This window comes from Venturia canescens, chromosome 8 (genome assembly GCF_019457755.1).
Source record: "Venturia canescens isolate UGA chromosome 8, ASM1945775v1, whole genome shotgun sequence".
Classification (NCBI taxonomy): domain Eukaryota; kingdom Metazoa; phylum Arthropoda; class Insecta; order Hymenoptera; family Ichneumonidae; genus Venturia; species Venturia canescens.
In genome coordinates this window covers 4705258-4731801 of record NC_057428.1, presented here as the reverse complement: position 1 = coordinate 4731801, position 26544 = coordinate 4705258, and the positions used below count along the sequence as shown (strand labels likewise).

The 26544-nt window shown below is 36.9% G+C and overlaps 1 protein-coding gene across 8 annotated transcripts in view; it reads left to right on the top strand.

The window, feature by feature from the left end:
• rdgB (retinal degeneration B) overlaps positions 1 to 26544 on the top strand; it is a 1063172-nt gene that overhangs the window by 164931 nt on the left and 871697 nt on the right. For 7 of the 8 annotated variants that reach the window (XM_043425624.1, XM_043425622.1, XM_043425620.1 and 4 more), the window contains exons 2-3: positions 19093 to 19288; positions 19410 to 19889. In XM_043425624.1, coding sequence (XP_043281559.1) covers positions 19211 to 19288; positions 19410 to 19889 — 558 coding nt within the window. In that variant the 5' untranslated portion in view covers positions 19093 to 19210. Of the gene's footprint in view, positions 1 to 13677; positions 13695 to 19092; positions 19289 to 19409; positions 19890 to 26544 lie in introns of those variants that run through there. The other variant, XM_043425618.1, reaches the window with a different exon arrangement.

Below are 26544 nucleotides of genomic sequence, written 5' to 3'. Positions count from 1 at the left end.
TAAACGCCCCTCACTTTTTCTCTTCAACTCAAACGCTATCACGAGTATATTTCTAACCTTTATCATCATTTGTCGATACATAGTTCGTATCTAAGAATATATATAAACACAGAGCGTATCCAGACCATCCATAACAAATACATCCTGCGAGACACTCGGCGCTCGCACATATTTTTTTCCTCAACTGTCCATTCTTTAAACACTCACAATGCGTGCCCTAGACTCTCCCCGACGTTCCGGCGCCATAAATAATCCTACAAGACGAGCACGGAAAACCAGAAATAAACAGTCCAAGACCGATTTCCTATCCTTGAATTTATTATCAATGCAGCATTTCCTAAATCCACACAAAATTCCAGAGACGCGTTCCGAAACTCGCGTTTCCCACGAGTCCCGAAAACAGATGCTCTTATCTCAAGTGCAACACGTGCACATCTCAGAACTCCGCTCAACACACTTTCCCTAATTCTAAGAAATCTCGAGCGACTTTTCCTCCAATCATATCTCCGGAAAAGTCTCCCCCATATTCAAATCCAATCATCAAATCAGACGATACTTTTTACCCAATCCAAACTAAAAAACCACAGAGAACAAACCCCCTCTACAGCATCCTACCCCCAAAAAACACATCCTCCTCTCGAACTCTAACTAGGCTAAGAATCTTAGTTGTTAGTCAGTTAGCAGCGAACCTCGAAACAATTAAGGTCGGAGAACTCTCCCTCTCTAATCCAAAATCACTTGGGAGAACTCTGTCATAATCGCTAACTCAAAAGTACATAGAAAAACATTTCAATTTCAAAGTGTAAATAAGTGTAATAGTCAACCAATAAATTCATCAATATATTTTGTAGTGAACAAAATATCATCGCATACACTTATTTCGCGAAGCCTTCGACACCGCTCAACAGCTGGAAAATCCTTCCAATTCGCGGGCACAACCTCAATAAAAAGGTCACGTATACCTGAAAATATAGTATATGTTCTCGGGCCTCGCACAAGTCCCAAAGAAGACTCACTGGCAGAGGTACTCAACGTACACTCTGCTCCTCTAAATCGGCGACTGTGCGCCCCCAGCTAATCCTCCCTCCTGGGACGTAACAGCCTCATCATGTTGTCAAACTTAAGATGTGTTCATTGCATTTGGAAGATACAAATTTTGATATCACGAAAAATAAGCAACCAATGACTTATTGAAATGAATTTCCAAATTCATCATGCAACAATTCAAGTGAATATCTATGTATTTACATGGCCCAAAGATATTTTAAAACTCGTGTTTGTAAACAAGCAATCATGAAAACTTTTTGATATGAATTTTCCAATTTATTGACATCAATATGAGGAAATAGAAATACGAATGTCACTCGAATTGTCTAGAGAATGAATAGAAATTGGTATGGATACACTGTCAGCTAAGGAGGTGGGAAAAAGGGCCCGGTGAACACAGCCAAATGTAATGAAAGAAAATATGACAACGATACATTGAATTAGACACTTTTACTTGACCGAAGTTTTTCAACATTTATTTGCATTCATTTACATACAATCACGCATATTTTTTCTATAATGTAATTACACAACATAAAATTTCTGTTTGGAAAGAACGTTTGAGAGGTTATAATGAGCGAAAGTTTTTTTTTCTCACATAACTCCCGTTGAAAATTTTTGAAGAACCCAGAACCAGGATTGCAACAAAATTATGTCATAAATAAACGTAAAATCAAAGAATTTGTACAAGGAGAAATTTCCCAATACTAATATATGTTCTATATAACAAACACTCGCGAACCGATTGCGATGAGCGTAAACTAACCCACACGGTTTTCACAAAACTTACATAACATTTTTTTTTTTATAGTCATATAAGAATTTTGAATCGAATTCATACAGCTCGCACTATTTCTCCGAAATTTTATCATTCAGATCGCTGTTGCTATTAATTTGCTCATGCCATCAAAAACTGACAGATGGATGTATTATATATCACGTCAAAGTCACTATATGTCTGGTTTTCGTAATACTGTATGACACCACATACCACTATTTTTAATAAAATAAATACATATTTAACACTTTATTAGATGAAAAATATTTTTTTGTCACCCCGCACTTCGTAATGTCGAAAATCCGTTTGTTATAACATCAATAACTGACGGCTGACTGATGGTCTTGTATATATATTCATAAACTGTATTCCGCTGGAACGGTACAGCAAGTGTCCTGACCAATCACAACTCATTATTTCTGTAGCCGGGATCCCGGGACCCGAGCTTCCATAGAAATGGGTTATAGCTGGCATCAAGAGGCCTTTGATGGTGTTCTGTACAGACACAGTAAATCCATAGATGTGTTAGTAACTTTTGCATAATCTTGAGCCCGTGCAAAGTTTTTTCTCAGCAATTACGCCACCGATCGTATTGATTTTGGGCGCAATCGAAAGAGAATTTCTTAATTAGCTGAAAGTTCAATTTTCAAAGTCGTACATAACTCATAGGCTTCGCAATTAAAGAAAATCACATGCCAATTTTACCCCCACCACCGCGAATCGTTTTATTCAGAGAAAGTATAGTCTCGGCGAGAGCCTCGGGCCAGCGGACGACAGGGCTGTCAATGTACTTGTCCCGAGACTCTACCGAGTCTCTTGATATAATGAACATACATCTACATATTTTATTTTTTCACTTTCTTTTATTTCGTACATATTTACAAAATTTTCCGTTCTTCCTCCAAAAAATGCTTCACGCGGCTCAAGCGGTTCTGAAATCACCATAGGGTGATTTTTCACAAATTCAGCCATTTCATCATTATTTTTCAACATAGCATCATATTCGCATTCCCATATTTCTGTTAGTAAAAATCCCTGCTCTTTAATTCGTGCTGATATCGTAACAGTACGCTCGTATCGCTGATCCATTGTATCATCACAACGCATTCGTTTGTCTCTATTTATACGAAAGCAACGTTTACATCCATGCCAATAACAACCATGGAATTGCAAGACGTGACGAATATTGTTCTCCTCGTAATATCCGTCTACCGGAGGTAAGCCCAGGGGTAAACGCTGCTCTCGTGTGCGACCAGCGTGTGTGATAATAATACCATTTTCTCGCTCGAGCCATACGAGCCACGAAACAGCTTTACGAGATTGTTTATCAGCCCATCGATAACCTCCAGGGGGTAATAGTGCAATTTTATCCGCTGGTAGGAAGTTTTTGCGATATACTAATGAACATGCTGATGCTATTGTACAACTTTCAGCAAACGGGCAAACTTTACCGCATTGGATAAATAATTTACGAAAAGCTAAGCATGCTCGACGTAGCACTGATACATCATCGCGACAATATCGCAAAAATTCCTCAGCAAAATTAAAAATATATCCAGAGTCACTCGTTTCTTGGTACCATGCCATGAACCGCTTACGTTCCGCAGTAAACATTTTGTCAGAAGAATAAAAGTGCAAAGCTGGTAACGATCCGATATAATTTTGATTTTCTGGAGTGTTGAACAGATGAGGAAATGTACCTTTTGTCACAATATCATCAAATACGAATGCTTTGGGTAGCGCACTGAGAGACATTGGCAAATAATTCAAACTATCGAGAAAACAGATTTTTCTTTACACCTCGGTCGAAAGTACGCAGTTTTTGCACCAATTTTAGTACCGAAAGTACAACATTTCTGCACTGTCAAAACTGCACGCGCGTCATTTGTCTCAGCGGGAGCAAACAATTTTGTCTGCATTCCGAAAGGTTTGACATAGTTTTATTGACGTGATTTTTTTGACGTTTGACGTTTAAATCGATATTGCCTACACAGTTTTTGAGAAAGTCCGTGTCTAGTCGTCTGGAAACCGTATGAATAAGGTTATGTTACCAAAACAGCGCTAAACTGCTACATGTCCGGGCGAATAATATGCATTTATTCTTCCAGATGAAATCGATGCGACGACAAAAAATAATGTAATCGAATCAAGTATTGAGACGTAACACTCGCGTAGCGGCCCGAGCCCGCTCGAACTACTAGATACTACGCATGTGAAAAACATCGCGGCGCGATGACGGGCGTGCGACCCGACCGGCGGCCATCTTGGCTACTGGCACAAAGGCCCGAGCGAGCCGGCGGGCAACGCACTGAACGGCGCCACAAGCCCCAAATTCGAACCAAAATTGTATTTTTATTTTCAATTATTCCCAATCCTTTTATTAATTAATATGAACGTAATTAGGGTCAAAATGACGGGAAAAATGGCAGCTATCCGAGGAAAATAATGAAAAGACTAAAATTGGTAACAAATTTGTATAGTTTCAAATAAAAAGAAACGCGAGCTCACAGCGCATGCGCAGGCATAAGCGTCGATGGGCTACAGGACCCGAACGTGACTTTTTACGATTTTTCAAATAAAATTAAAGTAAATGATATTAAATAAAACAATGAAGCCAAATCGCTTAAATAATTAAACAATAAGAATTGGCATTGAAATTTCATTATTTTTAAGTCGTGTAGAGCGGAAAATTAATCAAAGCGGAATTCGGCGCATCGGGCAAAATAGCGATCAGCCAATAGCAAGGCGCGAATTAAGGCAGCGAGCCAATAGGAAAGCCCGTTACAAAAGAATGCGCAGAACGCGTCCGAAACTGAGAAATTCGGCGTTTGAGAGAATTTAGAGTGGGGAACGGGGTATAAGAGTCGGTGCACGGCTCATTCGGTGGCAGTTCACCCTACCTCTAGAACCAACTCGGATCTCCTAGAAGAACTAGCAGACTCAAATAGAAAAATACACTCTATTCTGATATAACCTAAAATCCTTTTTCCTATTATTCCTTTGGATGCCTGGAGTATTGGTGAGACTCGGTGACGTATCGATCCCGTAGTCCAGGGTCCATTCCACATAACCTATAATTTCCGAATTTTGCTGCACGGGGCATTGGTGAGACTCGGTGACGTATCGATCCCGTGGTCCGTGGGCAAAATTACCTAACCTAGTGAATGCTCAGGACATTGGCGAGACTCGGCGACGTATCAAGCCCGTGGTCTGGGGTTCACATCCTAACCTGTCTTGTGTTTTTGAGCATTGGCGCCATTCGGCGACGTTTGAGGCCCGTGGTCAAGCACAAACTTTCCACCTAGCATTTTTGGGTTTATTGAGAATAGAGGCGGTAAATAAATGATTTTATGATTAATTATTATTAGATTCAAAATGGTTTCATAATTTATCCGATTTGGTTGGGTCGAACGAATTAATTAGCATTAGAATTAAATAAATCAATAATCCGCACTCCATTTGAACCATTGTACGACTCCGAAGTCAAGATAAATCATCTAATCAAATTATAATCGATAAAAACAAAAGCGTACAACACTCTTGAATTGCTAGGAAGCGTAAGAATTCAGGGTCAAGCGGATAGGATTACAGGACATCGGTTGTCAATTAGTAGTGTTGCGAATTTCATTATTTTTTGTTTGTTTTTTGTCTGAAAAATCTCATGCAAGCGGAAAGGAGAGGCAATAGAATAAGCAGGGGCACGATAAACCATAAGGCGTTCTTTATTGTATAAACAAAAACAAAAACAAATTTGAAAATTCAATCGAAATTTCATACAGTAAAACGCTCCGTTTTTCCGGGTCTTTCGAGTCTTCTCTCGCCTGACTTGGTTAAACAACGCGGACAGACAAAGATTAAAATTAAAAACGCGTATCATTTTGTAAAAACATAATTAAAATTAAAAAACGCGTATCATTTTGTAAAAACATAATAGTATTGTTTAATAAATTCATTTTGTTATCTTATCAAAACAATTCTCGTCTCTCGTCTCGTTCATACCTGCTCCTTTTGAAATTAAGGTAGCTCGAACCGACGCGTGGCGGCGTTCAGGCCGGGTCGGCAAGAGCGTTACGTTACAGTATAGTAGCGGGAAATATTCATAAAGAAATTGTTAACTGCATGTAACGAAAAATGAGAATGCGCGGAATAAATTTAACAAAAGCAGTGACACATTATGAAAGACACACTTTTCTTTAAACGTATTGTCTGATCGTCCGGTTACCGTATATTTAGCATTAGCCTATTCGTCCGGATTATATATTGCTGCTGAGAACTTTTGTCGTGTGTACTTTCGTAATCCGTAGTCCGGACCATCCGGACTTGTAGCAGTTTAGCGCTGTTTTCATAACATAACCTTATTCATACGATTTCCAGACGACTAGACATAGTCTTCTTTAAACTATAATAATTGTATCGTTCGATTATTTATACTTGTTCCGTTATTTATAACCTAAAATATAAAAATGGCATGAGTTTGAACTCTTTATTTAATTATATTTGCTGTTTTTTGTATTGATGCCTGCCCCCGACCAGCTGGCACTCGCTTCGCTCGTGCCGCAAATGTCGGGGCAGGCATCAAAACATCTATCGATAGATGAACATTTCGGAAGAAACGTACTTTCGACCGGCTGTAAAGAAAAATAGTATACACCACACGGGCAGACGCTTGAAAGCTTGAATTTCAAACTTTCTGCCCTTGTAGTGTAATATACTATTTCCTACTCTCATGGAAATTATTTTTGTTCCTCTCATTATCAGTGTAGGCATTTGAGTTTTTTGATCTTCAATGAGATAATGGAGTATGAATTGACCGACAAATCCTCGAGCGTTATGAGCTATGCAAATTATTTTCTCAAATTTTGAATTAATAGCCAATTTTACAAGATTTCCTACTGGGTCGTCGGGAAATACAAATTCTCTCTGACCACAAACTTCGCATTCATTTTCTATGATTTCATCGCTTAAACACGAGAGGCAAACACGTTGAGCTACACAGAGATTTGGTTCATGAACACGAGAAGAATTATCTCCTCGTAAACGTGTATGCTGCTGCGTTTCGAAATCATAGAAAATAAATTGCAACACTAAATTTTTTCGTTCCGTTGATTTTTTCCGATCAAATGATTTAATTTTCAACGGAGGAATATAACAATTATGCGATGTGGGGCGTACGCGTTTGCATGTTTTACAAAACGACACTCCACATTCGTGAGGTGTTTTGCACCAGCTTTTAATATGTCTAGAACAAGAGTGACAAATTTTCAACATTTCGCAAACGCTAGATTCTTGCTTATTTTTACATCCTCGGACTTTACGTGCTCTAGCTTTTTTATGCAACTCGAAACACTGTACTCCAAAAAATGAACGATTGCAGTCATTACACGGGGTGAGTGGCTCGCCATTACCCCTACATTCTACTGATTTACAGCGTGAGCATTCTTTGGAGCACCGATGTTCGATCGCGCGAGTATATCCAGTGTTGCACAATGAACAAAATCCTCGACTTCTGAGAGCTCCGACTAGATTTAAAATCGGTTGGAAATGACGGGAACGCTCGTAATAAATTATAAACAAAGTATGCTTTATTCGACCGAACTCTGAAATAACATTTTCTCTTCCATCAAACAACGCGGGGGTACGTTTTCCGAACGAAAGAAATTCGTAGACTACGATGGCAACACCCTCACGAATAAAATATTTTTGAAATAATTTTATTTCGCGTAGCCCGCATCCACGAGATGGAATTTGGATGTTAGCCTTTTGCACTAGTTTTATTGCTTCTGAGCGTTGATATTCTCGTCGAGAATCGCGTATTTTTTGCCAATTTTTATGCAATTCTCCTGTACGCAATTCTCCTCGATCAGAGTAAGCATAGGCGGTGACAAGTGATCGAGGTAAACATAAATTATCGCGATTATCTATATGTAGAATTGAGCGTTTAGCTACCTCTTCGTGAGAGAGAGAGGAGTGCCCCCACGACCACCGCTCTGAACGCCGCGAACGATACACATTTTTATTTCTAACGAATCATCAACTATTCTAAACTCACGGGCGCTTTGTGAAATTTCGTTGATCAATTTCCAAATATCATCGAGCGAGAAGTCACGTACAGGTCGAAAAGATAGCCACGCTGCTCCTTGAGAAAATCCTGGAGAATTGATTTCCAGTCCAGCGTAATCGTGAGGCTCGCATGATTCCGTGAGATGAGTCATAACGTCTCGCATCGCTCCCTGAATCCAAGAAAACTGGTCCGCGTTTTCTGGAGGTTTCCTCAGTTTTAATACAATTTCCCGTCCTCGTGTTTTGAAACGGCGAAAGTAGCGCGCCCTTTCGCTTAAAATCTGGAAGCGTTGGCCTGGTGGCAGAATATCACCCCATTCTTCTCCTCCGCCGGTTTGGTGAACTAAAAATGAAAAAAAAAGATAAGTACTCTAATCATGAGTAATCAGATAAATAGTAAAAACATAAGAAAAACATAGGTGATTACTAACAAAAAATTTTTTTGTTGATCAATCTCTACTCCCACTCATTATCATCGGATGTTTCCAATAGCTCTAGAACCCTCTCAGCGTTGTAAATTCGCCTATCAGCCTCACGTATAAAAGGATCGATATCAAAAAAATCATTCTCCGCGGAAAAATACCCTGTATTTTTTCAATTTCCGTTATATACATAAGATTATGAAAAGGAGCCCGGAGTTGATGATTTATTTGAATTTTACGAAAGAGCGTTTTTGTTTCTTACCTGAATCGGCTTCAGAGGTTTCAGAGGCATCAGAAAATTGTTCCTCGTCATCCTTCCACTCGATCCTTCCCAGCTCATCATCAGCCTCATTATCATGTGATCAGATTCATCTCTCTCCTCTTCACTGATCTCTTCTTCACTACTGCTACTGCTGCTGCTTTCACTGCTGGAATCGCTGATTTCAAAATTCAAACGACGTACTCCCGATGTTCTAGCGATCCCTGAAGGTCCTGCAACCGCCTGGTCCCCTATTTCCTCGTCGATTCGATACGATGGACCCGTTATCTTGATTTCCCAGGGCTTTATCACTACCGGGGCTCGCGTATCGATCCAGCAATCGATTTTTGGATGACCTTCGGCTTTAGGAGTATCATCTATGTCGTGATCGTCGGAATCTGTGCGTCCTTCTTCATTGAAATCGTAACGCTCCTCTTCGTTACACAATTCTTGGTATCGTCGCACTGTACACACAATGATTTTATGAGAATTTGAGTGAGAATTTAAATCACATACACTCTCACTCACTTTCACACTCTCACTTACTCGCTTACTTCACACTTGTACTCGCTTACTCACACCTGCATTCATAAACTGTTTGACACTTACCCCGTTCGTCAAATATCCCTGCTAACTCAGGATCATCACTCCATCCTCGGCGACGTATCACCTTGACAAGTGAATCAATCAGAGGAGTAGCGTGAAAATATCCCGTCCTCCAGCCGTAGATAATATCACGTTTCGATAAATCTAATAAAGCACCACGAATTTTTCGAAGCACTACACCTGAAGGTAAATGATACATCATTTCCTTCTATTTAGCATCCGTCCATCTTGAAGCTAAACGCGGAACACGACGCACCAAAAACTTGAATAATTCACCCAATAAATATCGTGGAATAACTCGAGACATTTTAACCGAACGAACTCTTTGAATGTCAGAAATCAAATGAAAGATTTTCAAAAGAGTTCTTCGATATTTGAATAGATTGAAAAATTCCACTCGTTGCATCTCGAAATGATACCAACGAGGTATAGGAAAAAAAGGGGGGAATAAAAAATAATTCACAGGGATTCATATTCACCGAAGAACGTTACATGGATATGAGGATAAAATGCTGATCGAGTTCCGTTCACACGGATCGAAGTTAAATCGAAATACAAAAAGTAGAATGATTTTCCATCACACTCCCACATTCTATCGAGTCTAATGCTGAGTAGAACGGATGTGAAGGATCAAGTTCGGTTATCAAGGTTGTCCGGTATGATCGGAGATTCTGCATATTTCACCAAAAAACGTGGCGAACTGTTAACCAGATATTTTTACTTTCATTTTTTTCTCTCTCGAGGAAAATAACGTCGACGCTGCATTTTTGCACGTGTGCTCGAAAACTTCAGGAGACTTCTGTCTCCAGATGCGAGCATGTGAGTAGGTGTCAATATATGCATATGTGAATATATGTATATATTGCCGCAAAAACGGAGGCGGCGTTTGACTTCGAAAAATAATGAAAAATATCATTTTTTTATCCAATCACGTTGTGATTGAGACGGTGAGAGGTGGGGGAAAATATATAAATCGGAATTTCTTTCCGATCTGCTATCATTATTTCAAGTGTCTACAAACCTGAAGCATCAAAGAAATGGAGTATACCGGAACAATGACGGAGGTGCAACGAGTTTCATCATCGTCATCTCAGCTCGTGATGGGAGTTGTTTACGGGATGAATAATTCGTTCGGGAAAATAATTGCATCAGGTTTTGAGCTTTCTCCTAAAACCAGAATTCTTACACCAATCATCAAATTGTTGACAAATTCTTTCATTGGAGTAACTCTCAATATCGAGGGATGGCAAAGTTTTAAATCGGACTACGATCGAATTTCGCATTATTTTGGAGGGCCACGCTGGGACGCTGAAAGAATGCTTGGAACAAAAATCGTTCATGGATCGCATTACACCGTTTTTACCTCCTGCTTTCAACAATCAGCAGTCTGCTTCAGCAACACTAGTATACCAGCAATTGGAGAGGTTCCCACCGGAGTTCGACAGTGCAATATTATCCTACAGGGATCGACCTTCAAGAAGTTGAAAGAAGTCAGCAAGTGCATCGACGCTCATGTGCAAAAACTTGAGCGTGAGAGTGCAGCAGTAAATATGTGTGTGACCATCATAATCTCCACCACCCATGATCTCCACATTGCAAGCGGCGGGCAGCAGGATGTAATGCGAATCCTTGAGACAGAAGACTACTTGGGAAAAATAATGGAAGAAACTCGGCAAAAAATGGGTGAACAATACCCTGATTTCGTTCGAAATTCGATGGAAGCAGTGATTTCTGAAATCACTACACTGTTCCGATTTGAAATTTGTCAACTCGTAACAGTCTACGAGGGAAAATCACATTAATTTTTGGAAAATAATTTGTAGTAGTAAGGTTTAATCAATAAGTGCTTAATAATAATTTCTATTATAACTATAAACATGAAAATCTTCAAAACCATTATACGAACGAATAAATTCCTTCAAATAAAAAACTCAAGTGAAAAAAGAAAAAAGACAGCGCTGCGGACTCGAGTTCAGATATCTTCGTGGGAATAAGCCTAAGACATCAAATTGCGAATTCAGCAGCTGTATGGAGTGGGGGAGCAAGGTGTCCAACTCGTTCATTTAGATGATCTTCACCTCATTAGCAGTCCCGTATTTGAAGTGTTCGAATCGAGTTAAAAAAGTGAAACAATGCGTAAGTGAAAAGTTGAAAAAAAAAAATTTCGGGAATTTGTGCAGTGTTTGTGCGTGAGTGTGCGAAATAAGTGGCATAATTTTAAACAGAGTTTTTTTCCAGAGCTCCGTTACGAAGATTACGTTTCTCCATCTGACCCATGGATAAAACCAGATGTTTGGGTGGAAGTAACAGATGGGGAAAGACGGGTGTACTTGGTGTACGACGATATCACACCGGAACTTCAGGCCGCTGCGAAGATAAACGTATGGAGTTATCGGAGAGCGGTTGATGATGAAGAAGCTCGACAAAACGCTGCTCGTTCACGGGCAATCAGGAAAAGAAGGAAAGCGAAAGAAACCGGCACCAGCGGGAAAAGGAAGTCCGAGCCTTCATCATGGGCCGATCTGGTTTTCAAAAAACGCAGAGTCATTCAAGAGAGAGAAAAGCAGTAAGTTTATATTTCTGGTTCTCCATATATAGAAAAAAATCATTGGATTTTTTAATTGAAAAAATTTTAGCCTAATAAAAAGACAATGATTTGATATTAAGATGTTTCAAATTTTTTACGTATTCCAAATTCTCAGATTTTTTATTTCCAACGTTTACAAATTTTGATATTGTTTATAATTTCAACTAATGAATCAATACGTTTTACTTACAGTGGCGTGCAAAAGTTTCGGGCCACCCTATTTTTTTCAACTAATTGATCAAATATTTTATTTATCCACTCGTTCATCGTTCGAAAAATCCACAACAGTTAGCATATAGTTAATAACGTCATATATTACTATTTTTCATGGCGTATTTTTCGTGTACTACGCGAAATGACTTTCGTTGGTGTGCAAAAGTATTGGGCCGCTATCTTGCCGCGGCTCCATGTGCCCGGTTTGTTTACATTTTTGTCCTCATTAGTTCCAAAACATACCTCACAGTGGAAAATCAGTCTCATTTTCGCAACAATGCCGAAACACACGAATATTCAGATTCGTGAAATCGTGTTAAAACTTTCTTCACAAATGAAAAGTTCTCGTGATATTGCGAGTACTTTATCTATTAGTAAAAGTACCGTTAATCGTATTATTGCTAAATATAAATTAACAAACTCACTAAGTGACAAAAAACGAAGCGGTAGACCACGAAAAACTTCGAATCGTGTCGACAAAATTATAAAAAGAAAGTGCGTCGCAGATCCACAAAAAACTGCAGCAGAAGTTTCACGAGAATTACGAAGTGAAAATCTAGCAGATATTAGTCGGAGTACGGTATCTCGACGTCTGAAGGCTGCAGGGCTGATTGGACGTATTGGTGTTAGAAAACCATTAATTAGCAAAAAGAATAAGAAGGCTAGGTTGGACTTTGCAAAAAAATATCAGCGCTGGACGGCGTCCGATTGGCGAAAAGTGCTTTTTTCCGATGAATCGAAATTTCAACTGTTTGGAAGTGATGGTAGGAAGTACGTAAGACGTCCAACAGGTACCAGATACAACGTAAGGTATCAAATTCCCACTGTAAAACACGGTGGTGGAAACATCAAAGTTTGGGGAGCTTTTTCTGATGATGGTGTTGGTCCATTGGTGGAAATTCATGGCAATATGGACGCTACAATGTACAGGAACATACTGCAAGACCATATGCTCCCATTTGCAACGAAAAATTTGCCGCGTGCCTGGATTTTTCAACACGATAATGATCCGAAACATGCTTCGCGTCTTGAGAAAAATTTTCTCCAAAGCCGAAAAGTCCGTCTTCTTGACTGGCCATCGCAGTCACCGGATTTGAATCCGATTGAACACTTGTTGCAAGTCCTAAAGGATCGTGTTGGAACAAAAAATCACTCCAACAAAACGGAATTGTGGAACCATTTACAATGTGAGTGGAAAAATTTGCCACAAGAGCGAATCTCGCAATTAATTGCGTCTATGCCTCGTCGGTGCGCTGCCGTTATCGCTGCTCAGGGTATGGCAACAAAGTATTGAATCAAGTGAAAGAGCCCAAAATGTAATTTCTTAATATTCAGATTTTTTGTTATTTTTTTCATACTGAATAGTGTGTGGCCCAATATTTTTGAACCGATATCAATAGAAAAATGGACGAAAAATTAATTATTAAGAAGAATATCAATGTACACAACCCATTGTATTCAAATATAAGTTAATACGTGTTGCAATCACCTGTTTATATTTCTCCCACCATCGGATTTCTGTACAATATGTATGAAAAGCAGGATGGCCCAAAACTTTTGCACGCCACTGTATTTCAGGAAGAAAGAAGAAGAAGAAAAAAATAAATGGATGCTGATTCCGATAGATTTCAACTCGCCCCGACCCCCGAATGTACAGAAGCTGACCGCCAATTTGAAAAGAGTTGTACTTTCCGAAAATGAGGAGGAAGAAATAGAAGACCCGTAAGTAATCAATTTTTCCACATGAAGACTTTGTTAAACAAAAGAATAACAGAATTGAAACATTTCTTTTTAATTCTTCTGTTGCAGGAGAAAGAAGAAAAAGCGGAACTGAATGCAATTATTATGAAATTTTTCAAATTGAACTAAAAAATAAAAAAATTTTAATACCAATATGTGTTTCGAACATAATTATTTACTATCGCTACGACTACCATTATCTTCATCATCATCGTCATCATCGTCATCGTCATCGCCATCATTATCATTATCATCACCACCATCATCATCAGCATTATCATCATCATCATCATCATCATCATCATCATCATCATCATCATCATCATCATCATCATCATCATCATCATCATCATCATCATCATCATCATCATCATCATCATCATCATCATCATCATCATCATCATCATCATCATCATCATCATCATCATCATCATCATCATCATCATCATCATCATCATCATCATCATCATCATCATCATCATCATCTTCATCATCATCTTCATCATCATCTCAATAAATAAGGTAAAAACATAAAAAGTAGACTACATACAGGTATGGTACTTCTCACACTATCCCCCTCCTTCCCCCCTCACACCTGTCCACCAAGCTATTTACCTGTGGAGTGGGAAAAAATAGCTTGGAGTGGGTAGGTGTTGTGGTGGGGAAGGAGTGGGGATAGGAGTGGGGGGCGCCATACCTGTATGTAGTCTACTTGTGATTTTTTTGGATTTAAAAGCTTCTTATTAGTAATGAATTTTTCCATTCATATATTACAGTCGAAACCTAAACGTGAAAAGATTGGTACACCTGTCGCTTCACAGAAATATCAAAGTTTACAGGTGCTCGTTGTATACCATTAATACAAACTTTGATACTACGGGGAAAAACATTCCAAACTTGCCTGAACCACATTTTCGAAACTTATTATTTCACATTCAAGAAAATAGTAAGAAATATGCTGTATGTTAAACCAAGCAAAATGGTGTAATTTCGTATGGCTCCATGGTTATACGCCGACCAAACATTTGATCGAATTCAAAAATGATCAGACCTAGACTTACAGACACTAATTTTTCAACCCATAATGCCAATGACAAACATGGCATGGAAATACTCAATATTCATGTCGGTTCATCACATTGTCAAACTTTAGAGGTGTCCATTGCATTTTGAAGATACAAATTTTGATATCACAAATATTAGGCACCTAATGACTTATTGAAATAAATTCTCAAATTCTCCATGTAACAATTCAAGTGAATATCTATGCATTTACTTCGCCCAAATATGTTTTTAAAACTTGTGTGTATGAACAAACAATTGCATGACGACTTTTCGTTATAAATTTATAAATTATTCGGATGAAATCAATGTGAGGAAAAAAAATACACAACGTACATATTGTCTAGGAAATGAACAGAAATTGGTATGGATACACTGTAATAAGGAGGTGGAAAAAAGAACCATGCAAAGAGCACAGCCAAACTAAATGAATATGACAACAATACATTGGATTAGACGCCTTTACTTGATAAAAGTTTTTAAAAATTTATTTGAATTCGTTTACATAGAACCATTACGCGTGTTTTTTCTTTGATATAATTGCACGTTATAAAATTTCTGGTTGCGGAAAGAACGTTTGAGGTTATAATAAACGAACGTTTTTTTCTCGCAACTCCGGTTGGAAATTCTAAGGAATAAGAATGAGGATCGCGAAAAATTTACGTCACAAATAAACGTAGACTCAAAGTGTTTATATTAGGAGAAATTGTCCAACACTGACATTTTATATATCAACAAACACTCGCGAACCAATTGATATGGCATGAGAGTAAACTAATTGTTTTCACCCGCACTGTTTTCACAAAACACACATAGCACATTTTATAGTCATATTAGAACATCCAATCGAATTCACACATCTCGTACTTTTTCCCCGAAATTTTATTATTTAAATCGCTGTCGCTACTCGTTCGTGTTAAAGCTGGTCGTGCATATTTCTTTTGTTTCTGCGCATGCTCGCGCATTATTAATCTGTCTCTCTTTTGTTTGCCGGCCTGCGTGCCTCTTTTGTTCGGCTTTCAGTTTCATCGCCGCCAAACTGCTGAAGACACGTCGCCCTTATCTCTCGAATAAATTCTACTTAACGGTAACAAAAGGCTTTTATTCCCTCGACACCTTACCATCTCACTATTGCAGGCTGTGACTACACTACGAGAGACTCACACTAGCCATACTTTAACAGTTCGATCATACAATCGAAAACTGACAGATGGATGTACACGATACATATAGATGTATATTGCCATTAGGCCCGCTACACACGGTCAATAATATTGCACAGTAATATTGCACAATAAGTTTGTATGGTGTGTAGTGCGACATAAATTTAAGATAACTCAAACTTCTGTTCAATGATTGCGCAATGTTTCAATACTACATCTACACGTTTAATAATATTCTGCAATCACCTATATTGCGCAATATTATTATTGACCGTGTGTAGCAGGCCTTATACGTACAGGGATTCTGAGCACGGTCGGTCAGCTGGAGTGAGCCGAGATCGGTGAGCCAATCAGAATGCGTTGAGATACAACTCTATTATCACTTACTTACGTCAAAACACGTATACGTATACGTCGAGTTCGTGATGTGTCAGTAACTTTTGCATAATCTTGAGCCTGTGCAAAGTTTTTTCTCAGCAATTACGCTATTGATTGTATTGGTTTCGGGCTCATTCAAAAGGGATTTAGAAAATTAGTCTCCAAACCAATTTTCGCTTCACAAAACATCTCCTGAGCTCTGCAATTTTATAAAATGACTTGTCAGTTTTGCCCCCACCACCGCAAATCGTTTTATTCATAGAAAAGATAGTCTCGGCGAGATAGCCTCAGGCCCGCAGACGACAGGGCTGTCAATGTACTTGTCCCGAGACTCTACCGAGTCTCTTGATAACGGTGAAAGTAATTTTCCATCGGCCGATATCATTGGTTGAATCGTATACGAATGGGTTGTCGAAGATATGGATTGAACAACGCATTCAATCTCTTTTGATCCTTGGTTTGCAAGAGTGCGACCGGAATGACTTTCAAATTGGAATCCACTTTGGTCCGAATTGTAAACGTTTTCCAGACCAATGTCGTTGATAACAGATTTAACGTTATTTATAAACTCTTCAGCCGTTTTTGCAAGATTTTTTGAGTCTTCTAAAGTTTTTCTGGTAATAAATTTTGTAATTTTTCGAGACGTTATGCGATGTGCTCTTTTGATCTTATTCACCCAATTTTTTGATGCTTTGAATCGTGCATCGAAATTCATGAAATCTTTATGTGCGGTCAAAGCCCATCGTTACAAATCAATATCATGTATGATCTTGCCACATTCAGTTGCTTCAATGAAGCGATTTAAAGTATATTGAGATATTTCGTTCAATTTTTCTTTATAAAAGTCCCACCTTTATTTATTTGATGAGCCCAACGCTTCAATTGTCTTTTAGAAATTACTTTTCTAAAACGACGTGCCACCGTACGAATATTTAATTTTTTTGTTTTTCCACTTCTCCGATACTCCACAGCTTTCATCATGTAATCAAATGAGAGTTCATCTTCATTTTTTGTACAATGAGATCCATCTACTTCATCGGACGAAATTGAATCCCATTCCAATTCACTATCTTCTACACTTTCAGGCTCATGGTGTTTGAATTGTTCTTGAAAGTGTAGAGTTTCGTCTTCTTCAATTTCGATTCCCGTGTATTCCTTTATGCTTTCAATTAAAAAGTGTTGGCTAATTTCATTTCACTTTCATTCACTGGTGTTTCGGGCAAATTCATCGTCATAAAATAAGTCGACAAAATATGTATGACATTCATTACATTGATATGCATTTTTATAAAAGTTCGTAGTATTCAATACGTACTCAACAATGCACACCTATGATCAGAGAACTTTAGTGAACGGGAACCGCTTTAAAACTAACTTAAATGTGACAACAATGAGATTATATAGAGCCTTATCTTTTACTGATATATCACTGTTTAACACAATAGATAGAATATCATAGAAAAATAAAACGCATTTTAAGAAACCCACCTCATAGTTTGATGAAAACATGTTATCAGTTGAAATTGATAAAAAATTTTGCGTTTGAAAAAATTGACTCCTTTTAATGAGCGCTTGTGTCGGAAAAAAACCAATGTAGATTGATATGATTGAATTTCGAATCGGAATAATTAGGTTTACCATGAAAAAGTAGAGAAAAATGTACAAAAAAACACGTTTTTTATAAAAATAAAATGAATATAAAAAGCTATACAATTCACGATTATATATTATTGCAAAGCACTGAAAAATGAATAAATTTGCCATTTAAACTTTTGCCGTATCTATTTTAGTTACGGAGATATCAACGAAAAACGAAAAAACGACCGATTTTGAGGAATTAATTTCACCCCTCAAATATGCGAGTGGGCAGCTAATTTTTTGTGACGGTTTATACTTTGGTGTAAACTACAAATTGTAATTCTTTCAACCCAGGTTGTGGGGATACACTAAGGTGACTTTCCTTGTAAGATAGAAATTTTTTTCAATTGATTTTTAAAAACTTTTCTATTTTGATTTTTCGTTTTTTTATTTCTTACGTTTTATATCATTTTTTTGACACTTTATAAAATAATTACAGAATTACATTTTTTTTAATGTAATGTTTTTTCAGGATTTGTGAATTTTTTTTAATCTATCTGTGGAAATGGTTTACAGTTCGTTTAATAATTTTTTTATGATTTATTTCTGCTCTATATTATTTCAAATTTGGTTGAAAATTGAAATAGTATCTTTGTGGGTCCACCATTTTGTCAAACATTAAAATTTCGACTATTCCTTTAATACAATACCTGGATTGATTCATGCACAAAAATAATCTTTTTGGTCTTTTTATTTTAGATGATTCAAACCAGAGATATTTTGCTCACCATCGAGGACCTCGAGGTCCTCGAAACTTTGTACAAAAGCAGTGTTAATGAAAATGTTAAGAATTAAGAATGCCAATCTAAAGCTAAACGATGCCTCTACACTGTCTTATACGTTTTCTGTTGCTCAAATGAAATCCTTTTTCAGAAAAATTTGTGAAAAACCGACTTTTTTGGTCTTGCAATTGCGTATAACATATTAAGCGTAATCCTTCCGATATTTGATTTTATTAATAAAGTGATCATTCATGTTCTTTAAGCCGTATGCGTTACGTTACCTGCATAATTGATAAAACCGTCGACACCTGGCATAGCATTTTAATCGACAATAGAAACAGAAAAAAATCGTAGCAGTGAAAAAGAAAGATCAATAATATAACTTATCTACAATCTTTAAAAACGTTCTTTTTTCAGACGATTGATACCTGAAAGACTCCAACGAGGTTTCTAGATTTTGCCCTAACACATCAGATATGGAACGACAGTGACGGCACCGTGGACACTGAGAGTCATAATAAGTAGAGATTCGGATATGTTGATCAAGGAATATCGAATTCCCCTGCCACTCACGGTGGAGGAGTATCGAATCGCGCAGCTATATATGATTGCGGTAATCCAATTTTAATGAATCACACTAAGTTTACATAAATTATATATTGCAATAACTTTTGAACTATACGAAATTCATGTGTTTTTGGGATTGGTTTAAAAAAAAAAACAAAAATATGCAGAAAAAGTCACGAGAGGAAAGCAAGGGTGCAGGAAGCGGAGTCGAAATAATCGTCAATGAGCCGTATACAGATGGTCCTGGTGGTGGAAACGGACAATATACCAACAAGATTTATCACGTTGGTAGTCATCTACCGGGCTGGTTCAAATCCTTGTTGCCGAAGTCGGCCCTGACGGTGAATGAAGAGGCTTGGAATGCTTATCCTTATACGAAGACACGTTATACCTGTCCATTTGTCGAAAAATTTTCCGTGGAGATTGAAACTTTTTATTTTCCTGATAACGGGCACCAGGAAAATGTTTTTAAACTCTCGGGCAGCGATTTACGTAATAGAATCGTCGACGTTATTGATGTCGTGAAGGATCAACTATCCGCTGCCGATTATGTCAAAGAAGAGGATCCAAAATTGTTTGTCTCCGAAAAAACTGGACGTGGACCTCTGGCGGAATCTTGGCTAGAAGATTATTGGAAAGAAGTCAAAGTTAGTTCAATTTAAACATTTTTAAATTATCTCTTTTTCATACATTCCATTGCGTCGATGTTAGATTCATTTTACAAAAACTAATTTACAATGTTATGAGAACGATATATTGAATAGTCGATTCTATTTCTACTCATTCTCAACGCCATTGAAATAGAATGATTTACCACAGTTTTTGTTTATAGTAGAAGAGCCACAACCATATCTCATAGAAATAGAGTCAAAACCGCATAAAATCGTTAGATAGATGAGTTCGAGGTCGTTTTTCTGTTATGTTAAAATAAAATAACAAGACTGTATTATAGCAACGCGTCTGATATGGAAACTTTCCGTTTTATGCGAAAAATGTTAGTTTTCAAGCTTTTTGCACATAGCAAACAGTCTGAGAGCATTTTTTAAAATGTCAACCAATTCAGTCGAACTGTATCATAGCAACTCGGACAATATTGTTTTTCAATCTTTTGTGTGACTGCTGGGATTTTTAGAATACAATTTTTTAACATTTCTATTCTCATCTAAATTCACAGAAGTGAAAAAATCATCACAATCTTCTATATGGAAATGTAATTTTTGAAAATATTTTTAAATTTTTCAATTTGGGCCAAAATGTTTTGCTTGAAAATTGTCAACATGTCAAATTACTCAAAAAAAAAATGAAAAAAGTCCTGTTTGCTTATCAGGTGTACTAAAGGGCTATAAAAAGTTGCGAATAAAATCGAAGAGGTCAAGGAACAACTCAGGTTGAACCGGGGTAGACCAACTCGGGTTGAACCGACTAACGTAAATCGACCACTTTTGAACCCAATTCCTTTCGTTTTGGTAGAAACTTTATTATATCCTTTTTTCAAAAATTATACTACTTTTCCAAAAATTGATTGGGACGTTGTTTTCAAAATTTTTGTCATTGAGTATATATTTCAAAAATAAAATATCAAAAGATCATACAAATCTGCTTCAACGTTTTCTTTTTTCGAGAATTGCAAAAAAAAATTCAGGGATTATTGCCATTTAAAATTAGTTTATTTTTCTTCATAAGATACTTCTTTGCTTTCTATTTTTTTTACATCACTTTAAAAATCTATTTTTCTTCGGCTTCAAATGTTCTCGGTACATCCTAGAAGATTTTTAAAGTTGTGTCATTAAAAATAAACTAACAAGGAAAGGTATTTTAGTGTCCGCCTCCGATTTTGATAATTTTTTTCTATGTTATAGTCTATGCAAAAATTAGAGACACGTATTTTTTTTTATCGGCCGAAAGTTATTTTTAAGGGGTGAAATCTACCCCCAAAGTTGGGCATGTTTTGCGTTTGGTAAAGTGTTTCATATAGAAGAACTCAACCGATCGAAACAAAACCAATTGCAAAATATTCGGCATGTCAAATAACCCATATCACATATCCAACTTCTTTTGCACCCTTACTGCAAAAAGGTGAACCACTCCCGAATATTCAGAATTTTTTCGTATAACCAAAACTTACAATCCGATTTTAATAAAATAAACGCTATTTTGTAGAGAAAAAAAAAATAAAATCGACGTGTTTTTTGGTTTTCCTCGGATCAAAAAAATTAAGGAGGTAAATCAGTCCTAAAATCTTGAATTTCACTTTGCGCATTGAGATATTTACATTCAATTCATATGGTTCCATTATCATTACGTATTGACTTATATGTTAAATAATATTTATTTCACATATGTTCATTGGCTGACATCATAATCGCATAGAGAATCGAATACTTTGACATGCTTTACGTGAGAAGTGTTAGTTTTCGTTATATTTATATAAGTTTCTATTTTGAACGATTTACGAAAACAAAATAAAACTCAAATATCAAAAGTCGCATCGACAATTCCCCGCCCAGAATACAAACAAAGCTGACTCAAGTCTTACCATCAAGAGACTCGGTAAAGTCTCGGGACAAGTACATTGACAGCCCTGTCGTCTGCTGGCCTGAGGCTCTCGCCGAGACTATACTTTTTCTGAATAAAACGATTCGCGGTGGTGGGGATAAAATTGGCATGTCATTTTCTTTAATTGTGAAGCTCATGAATTATGTATGGCTTTGAAAATTGAACTTTTAGCTAATTAAGAAGTTCTCTGTCGAATGAGCCCAAAATCAGCATGATCGGTGTTGTAATTTCTAAGAAAAAACTTTGCACGGGCTTAAGATTATGCAAAAGTTACTAACACATTCAGGATTTGACGTATCTGTATGTGCGTATTCCAACCGCTACAATCATAGGCCTCTTGGCCCCCATGATTACAAATCCCTGGTGAGAGAAATTTTGTTGCAACCAATGACGAGTGAGAGAATTTTTGGGCCAATGGCATTCAATAAAAAGAGCAAGGGAGTTTGGCGAAAAGCTAAGGAGTCCTCGAGCGCTCGAAAGCACTCGAAAGTCACCAGCCCAAGTTTCACGTCATGTTGACGTTTGGGGTTATGATGTTATGAAGTGCGTGCGGGAAAATAAAAATAATTTTCGCGTCATCTAACGAAGTGCATACTAATATTTATTTTGTTAAAACTTGTGGTATACTAAACCGGTATAAAAGCGGCCGCCTAAATGTAAACTGTGATCCGTGTGTGAAAATAAAAAATATAAAAAAATGCGTGATGCCCATGTCAACGAAACTTTTCAAGATATCATTATTTCATTCGATTGGAAATAAGTGTCAACAGAGATAATCTTTCAATTAAACCAGAATGCGCGGAATATTGTCAAGTGTAAATATATCGTCAGTTGAGTGATTATAAATCATGTATAATAATGTATAGGTTATATATGCGAGTTCCCTTTGATATAGCTGTGTGGTAACGAACCGGCCGGGGTTTGACGTTACGAAGTGCGGGACAAATGTAACAAACGTTATTCGCATAGTTAGTGAATAATATATATAAGGCAAATCAATTTATCAAAAATAGGTCTGGAAGTTGTAAGGAAAAATGTTCGTTAACCTATAACGTCAAATTTTCTTTTTGCGATCTGAAATATTATGGTTGATAGTTAATAAAACAAGAACACACGGAACTGTTAGTATGTAATGTGAGAAACTCCAATCGAATAAATGTTTTCTAATTTATTTCTTGTGTCATCATCATTTTTTAATATTCCTATATCATGCTTCCTATTGAGTTTGGCTCTGCTCTTTCCGATCCTTGTTTTGACTCCATCGGTTTGCAGCGGATCGATATATATTATTAATTGATTGCCTAATATCAGAGAACATAGATTTACATGGAACAACAGGCCATATGGGCGCACTTGGCTGGGGTCCGCTTAGTATCGACCCCGGCCACCATGGCGCTGTGCAATATACATGAGCACGCACACACTGACGCTGGGGTCCTTGCGCGCGCATTCTCGCACCCATGCGTTCAGCCATGCTTACTTGGGGTACTTGGGGTCCCGATGCAAGGCAACCTGACCCCAGACCCCAAGCATGCACACGTTTTTATTAATGAATAGAATTTCCGCTATAGTAAAAATGTATTTTTTTATAATAAACGATGAAGATGCTTTTTTTCTAGACAGTTCAGCAAATAAACCATTCAAGATATTAAGCCTTTCTGATGAATGGGATCGATTAATGTTACATAACTTTTCAAGTTCGAAATAGGTATCCGACTAGCGTGCACATTTCACAACGCGAAGGTTCATCGTTCGATTCCTAGACATGAAATTTGGTTTCTTTTTTTTTCTAAAAAAATGATTAATTATGAATGAGAATTTGGTTTATGGCGATTGAACTATTATTTTGAATGGGGTTAAAAAGTAAAATCTTGACTCCTTACAGAAAAAAGTGTTAGGCAAATGTTTTTTTCGAAAAACAGTTTGGATAAACTTTCTTGTTGGTAAAAATTGTTACTGGTATTACAGTGATTATTAATGAACTGTCTCGACTTCTAAGCCACTACGATTTAAAATATTAAAATTTTCAGTTATATGAAGAATTTCATACTTTGTTGCATCGACGTGCGTAAAGGTTCTGACAGCCTTACGGACTTTTAATTCCATTTAAAGGCCCGTGTTTTGCTTGTCCCCGGATATCGGTTTGTTTTCGCTCTGTCCTTTTCGTACCCCTTTCCACCTCTACCTTCATCTGTTTTCAACTGCTTCCACATTTTTTCTCGAAGAGCAACAATATATCGCGGATATTCGCTAAACGTCTCCCGGCGGCATAGCACGTGTGTGACTTTCGAGAATTGGTTTTATCTATTGTGCAAAAATCGCATTTTCTCTCTACATTTAACAATACTTTTGCATTTTATTCATTAAAGTTAAAATCAAAGTTATAGTTAAAGTAAAAAATGCCTGAGCATAACCGCTGTGCTTACAACGGATGCTGTAATTCCGCACTGAAGAAGCCCGATCTCAGGTCCACCGATTTCCTCGTGACGATATCGAACAGTATGTACTTGAATGATAAGCATAAAGGAATTTCAATAATAAATGTTGCAAAAGTAGATTCATCTCGACCAACACAATTTATTTTAAAAACTCAGTGTTTTCATCAGGATGCAATAAATAGCAATCAAAGGATATGCTTCTCTGACAGCCACAATAAGGTAATTGTAAATAATTCACTCTGCAATAACGCTCGCACGAGAATGACTTATCTACAATTTTTAACATACACCATACTATTGACAGATGCATTCCTATCATTTTATTTGATAAATTAGAAAAGCATGTTTAGAAATGTCTTGAAAAATTTGGTAACTACATTGTCGACTATTCTTGTGGTTGCTTTTTTGAATTTGGTTAAAATCATTTGTTCTATTAAATTTTTGCAAAATGAATTGAGAAAATAGTCATTTTCAAGTTTTGTTTTGTTTTCAATTAATAATTAAAATCATTATACCAATATACAGTAATATTAGAAAACAGGAATCGTATTCTCAATTTATGCACTTTCGAAGCTTGCACTTGTTTTCTCCTTTCAGCTCTATTGCGAATTAAGGGTAAAACTGCAATAAATGTGTTCCATTTTCGTGACTTTCAAATTTCGTGATAAGAATGAGCGTTTTTTATAATCGAAACACGCCTTTCGGGCAAAATTGAATGCATGGTGGCATAAAAAACTATACACTTTGTTATGTCTAATATTCTGCATTTTTCATTTTCAATAATCTGTGGATGTATAATTTTTTTTGCAATTAAGGTCATCTATCAGTTGTATGGTCGATGAAAATCCTATCACACGGTTTTTTCCAAATGTCTTGATAGTTCGAAGAAAATATGAGTCGCACACAGTTTTATCAAAGAATAAGGTGTAACTTTTATATTTTTTGAAATTTCAAGATGACGGAGTAAACCATTTCACTATTTTTCAGATGTCTCTCTCACGACCTTTAATTATTTTAATCCTCAGCTATATTATCTATACTTTTTTTACGACCTGTTTTACTTACGAGAAACATTATGACTGATTTAATTTGCATCACGATGCTTCGAATTTTTTATGCATTGAATGAATTTCGAAAATTTTTTTTTTCATTTTTTTTTGCCACAAGAATGAGAATGCTTGTTCGATTCAACATAAAGAAGTCCGGGGCAAATCGGAGTCCTCGAATAACTACGGAAGCTTTTTACCATTCTTCCAACTTATGTATTTCGAAATTTCTTTTTTTCCGCTTTTTCGCCCTTCATTCAATACTTCTTTAAAGCTGCTTCTTTAAAAACACCAGTCAAGAGTTTTAAGAATATTTGTCTATTTTTCACTCTTGAAAACCAATAAATGTACCGTAATTTGTGCAAATTAAAAAGAAAAACAATACTTTCGGCGAGGCAAAACGAGGTAAATCTCAAAAATTCATAAAAGTTTTATCACTTCAATTTTCATCCAATTTACTTTGACTGCTTCTTTAAAAAAACCAATCAAGGTACATTTTATTGGGATGATATTGGAGCAAGGAAAATTTTACAAAGTTTTGCGAGGTACTCGTTTTGTCCACACCAAAAATATTATTTTCCTTTTAAATTATTGAAAAAAGTTAAAAATTACAGTACATATAGTATATTATATAAAAAATTACAGTATATATAGTATATTTCTTAGTTTTTAAGAGTGAAACAGAAACAATGCTTCACAAGGTTCTGAAAAGAAAAAATTTTCCTTCGGTGTCCCGTTTGGTCCCAGACTTACCTACTGGTCTCAGATATTCATTTACCGAAAAGGGTTTTGTAACGAAATTTGGTAATTTCACAACTTTCACATTTATTATTTGTCTGCTGTAGTTTTTTTTTCAAATAAATCAGCGCGATTCGTATAAATTAAAACCTTCTTCATAAATTAAATGAATGTCTTCACTTTTCGACGGGATCTTTAATGGTTCACGAAGCATGTCATTCTGCATGTAGCTTTTTACGGTGTTTTTAGCTTTAAAAAGTGGGTCGTCCGAGCTGGGAGGAATGAGTGGTTGGAGATCGAGCCTCGAAAGTTGGAAAATCAGCGTATCTGTTCGGTGCATTTTGAAATAACAGATTCCGTTGAGAACAAAGCCATCAAGGGTAAGCGAAGATTAAAAAATAACGCACTACCAGCTGTGAATATTTTCGCTGGTAATCTGGTTCAATCGAATGTTTCCATTGAATCAACGAATCCGATCGAATCGAAACCGAGCCTTTCGGGATCCGCGGATGTTGCTCGATGGC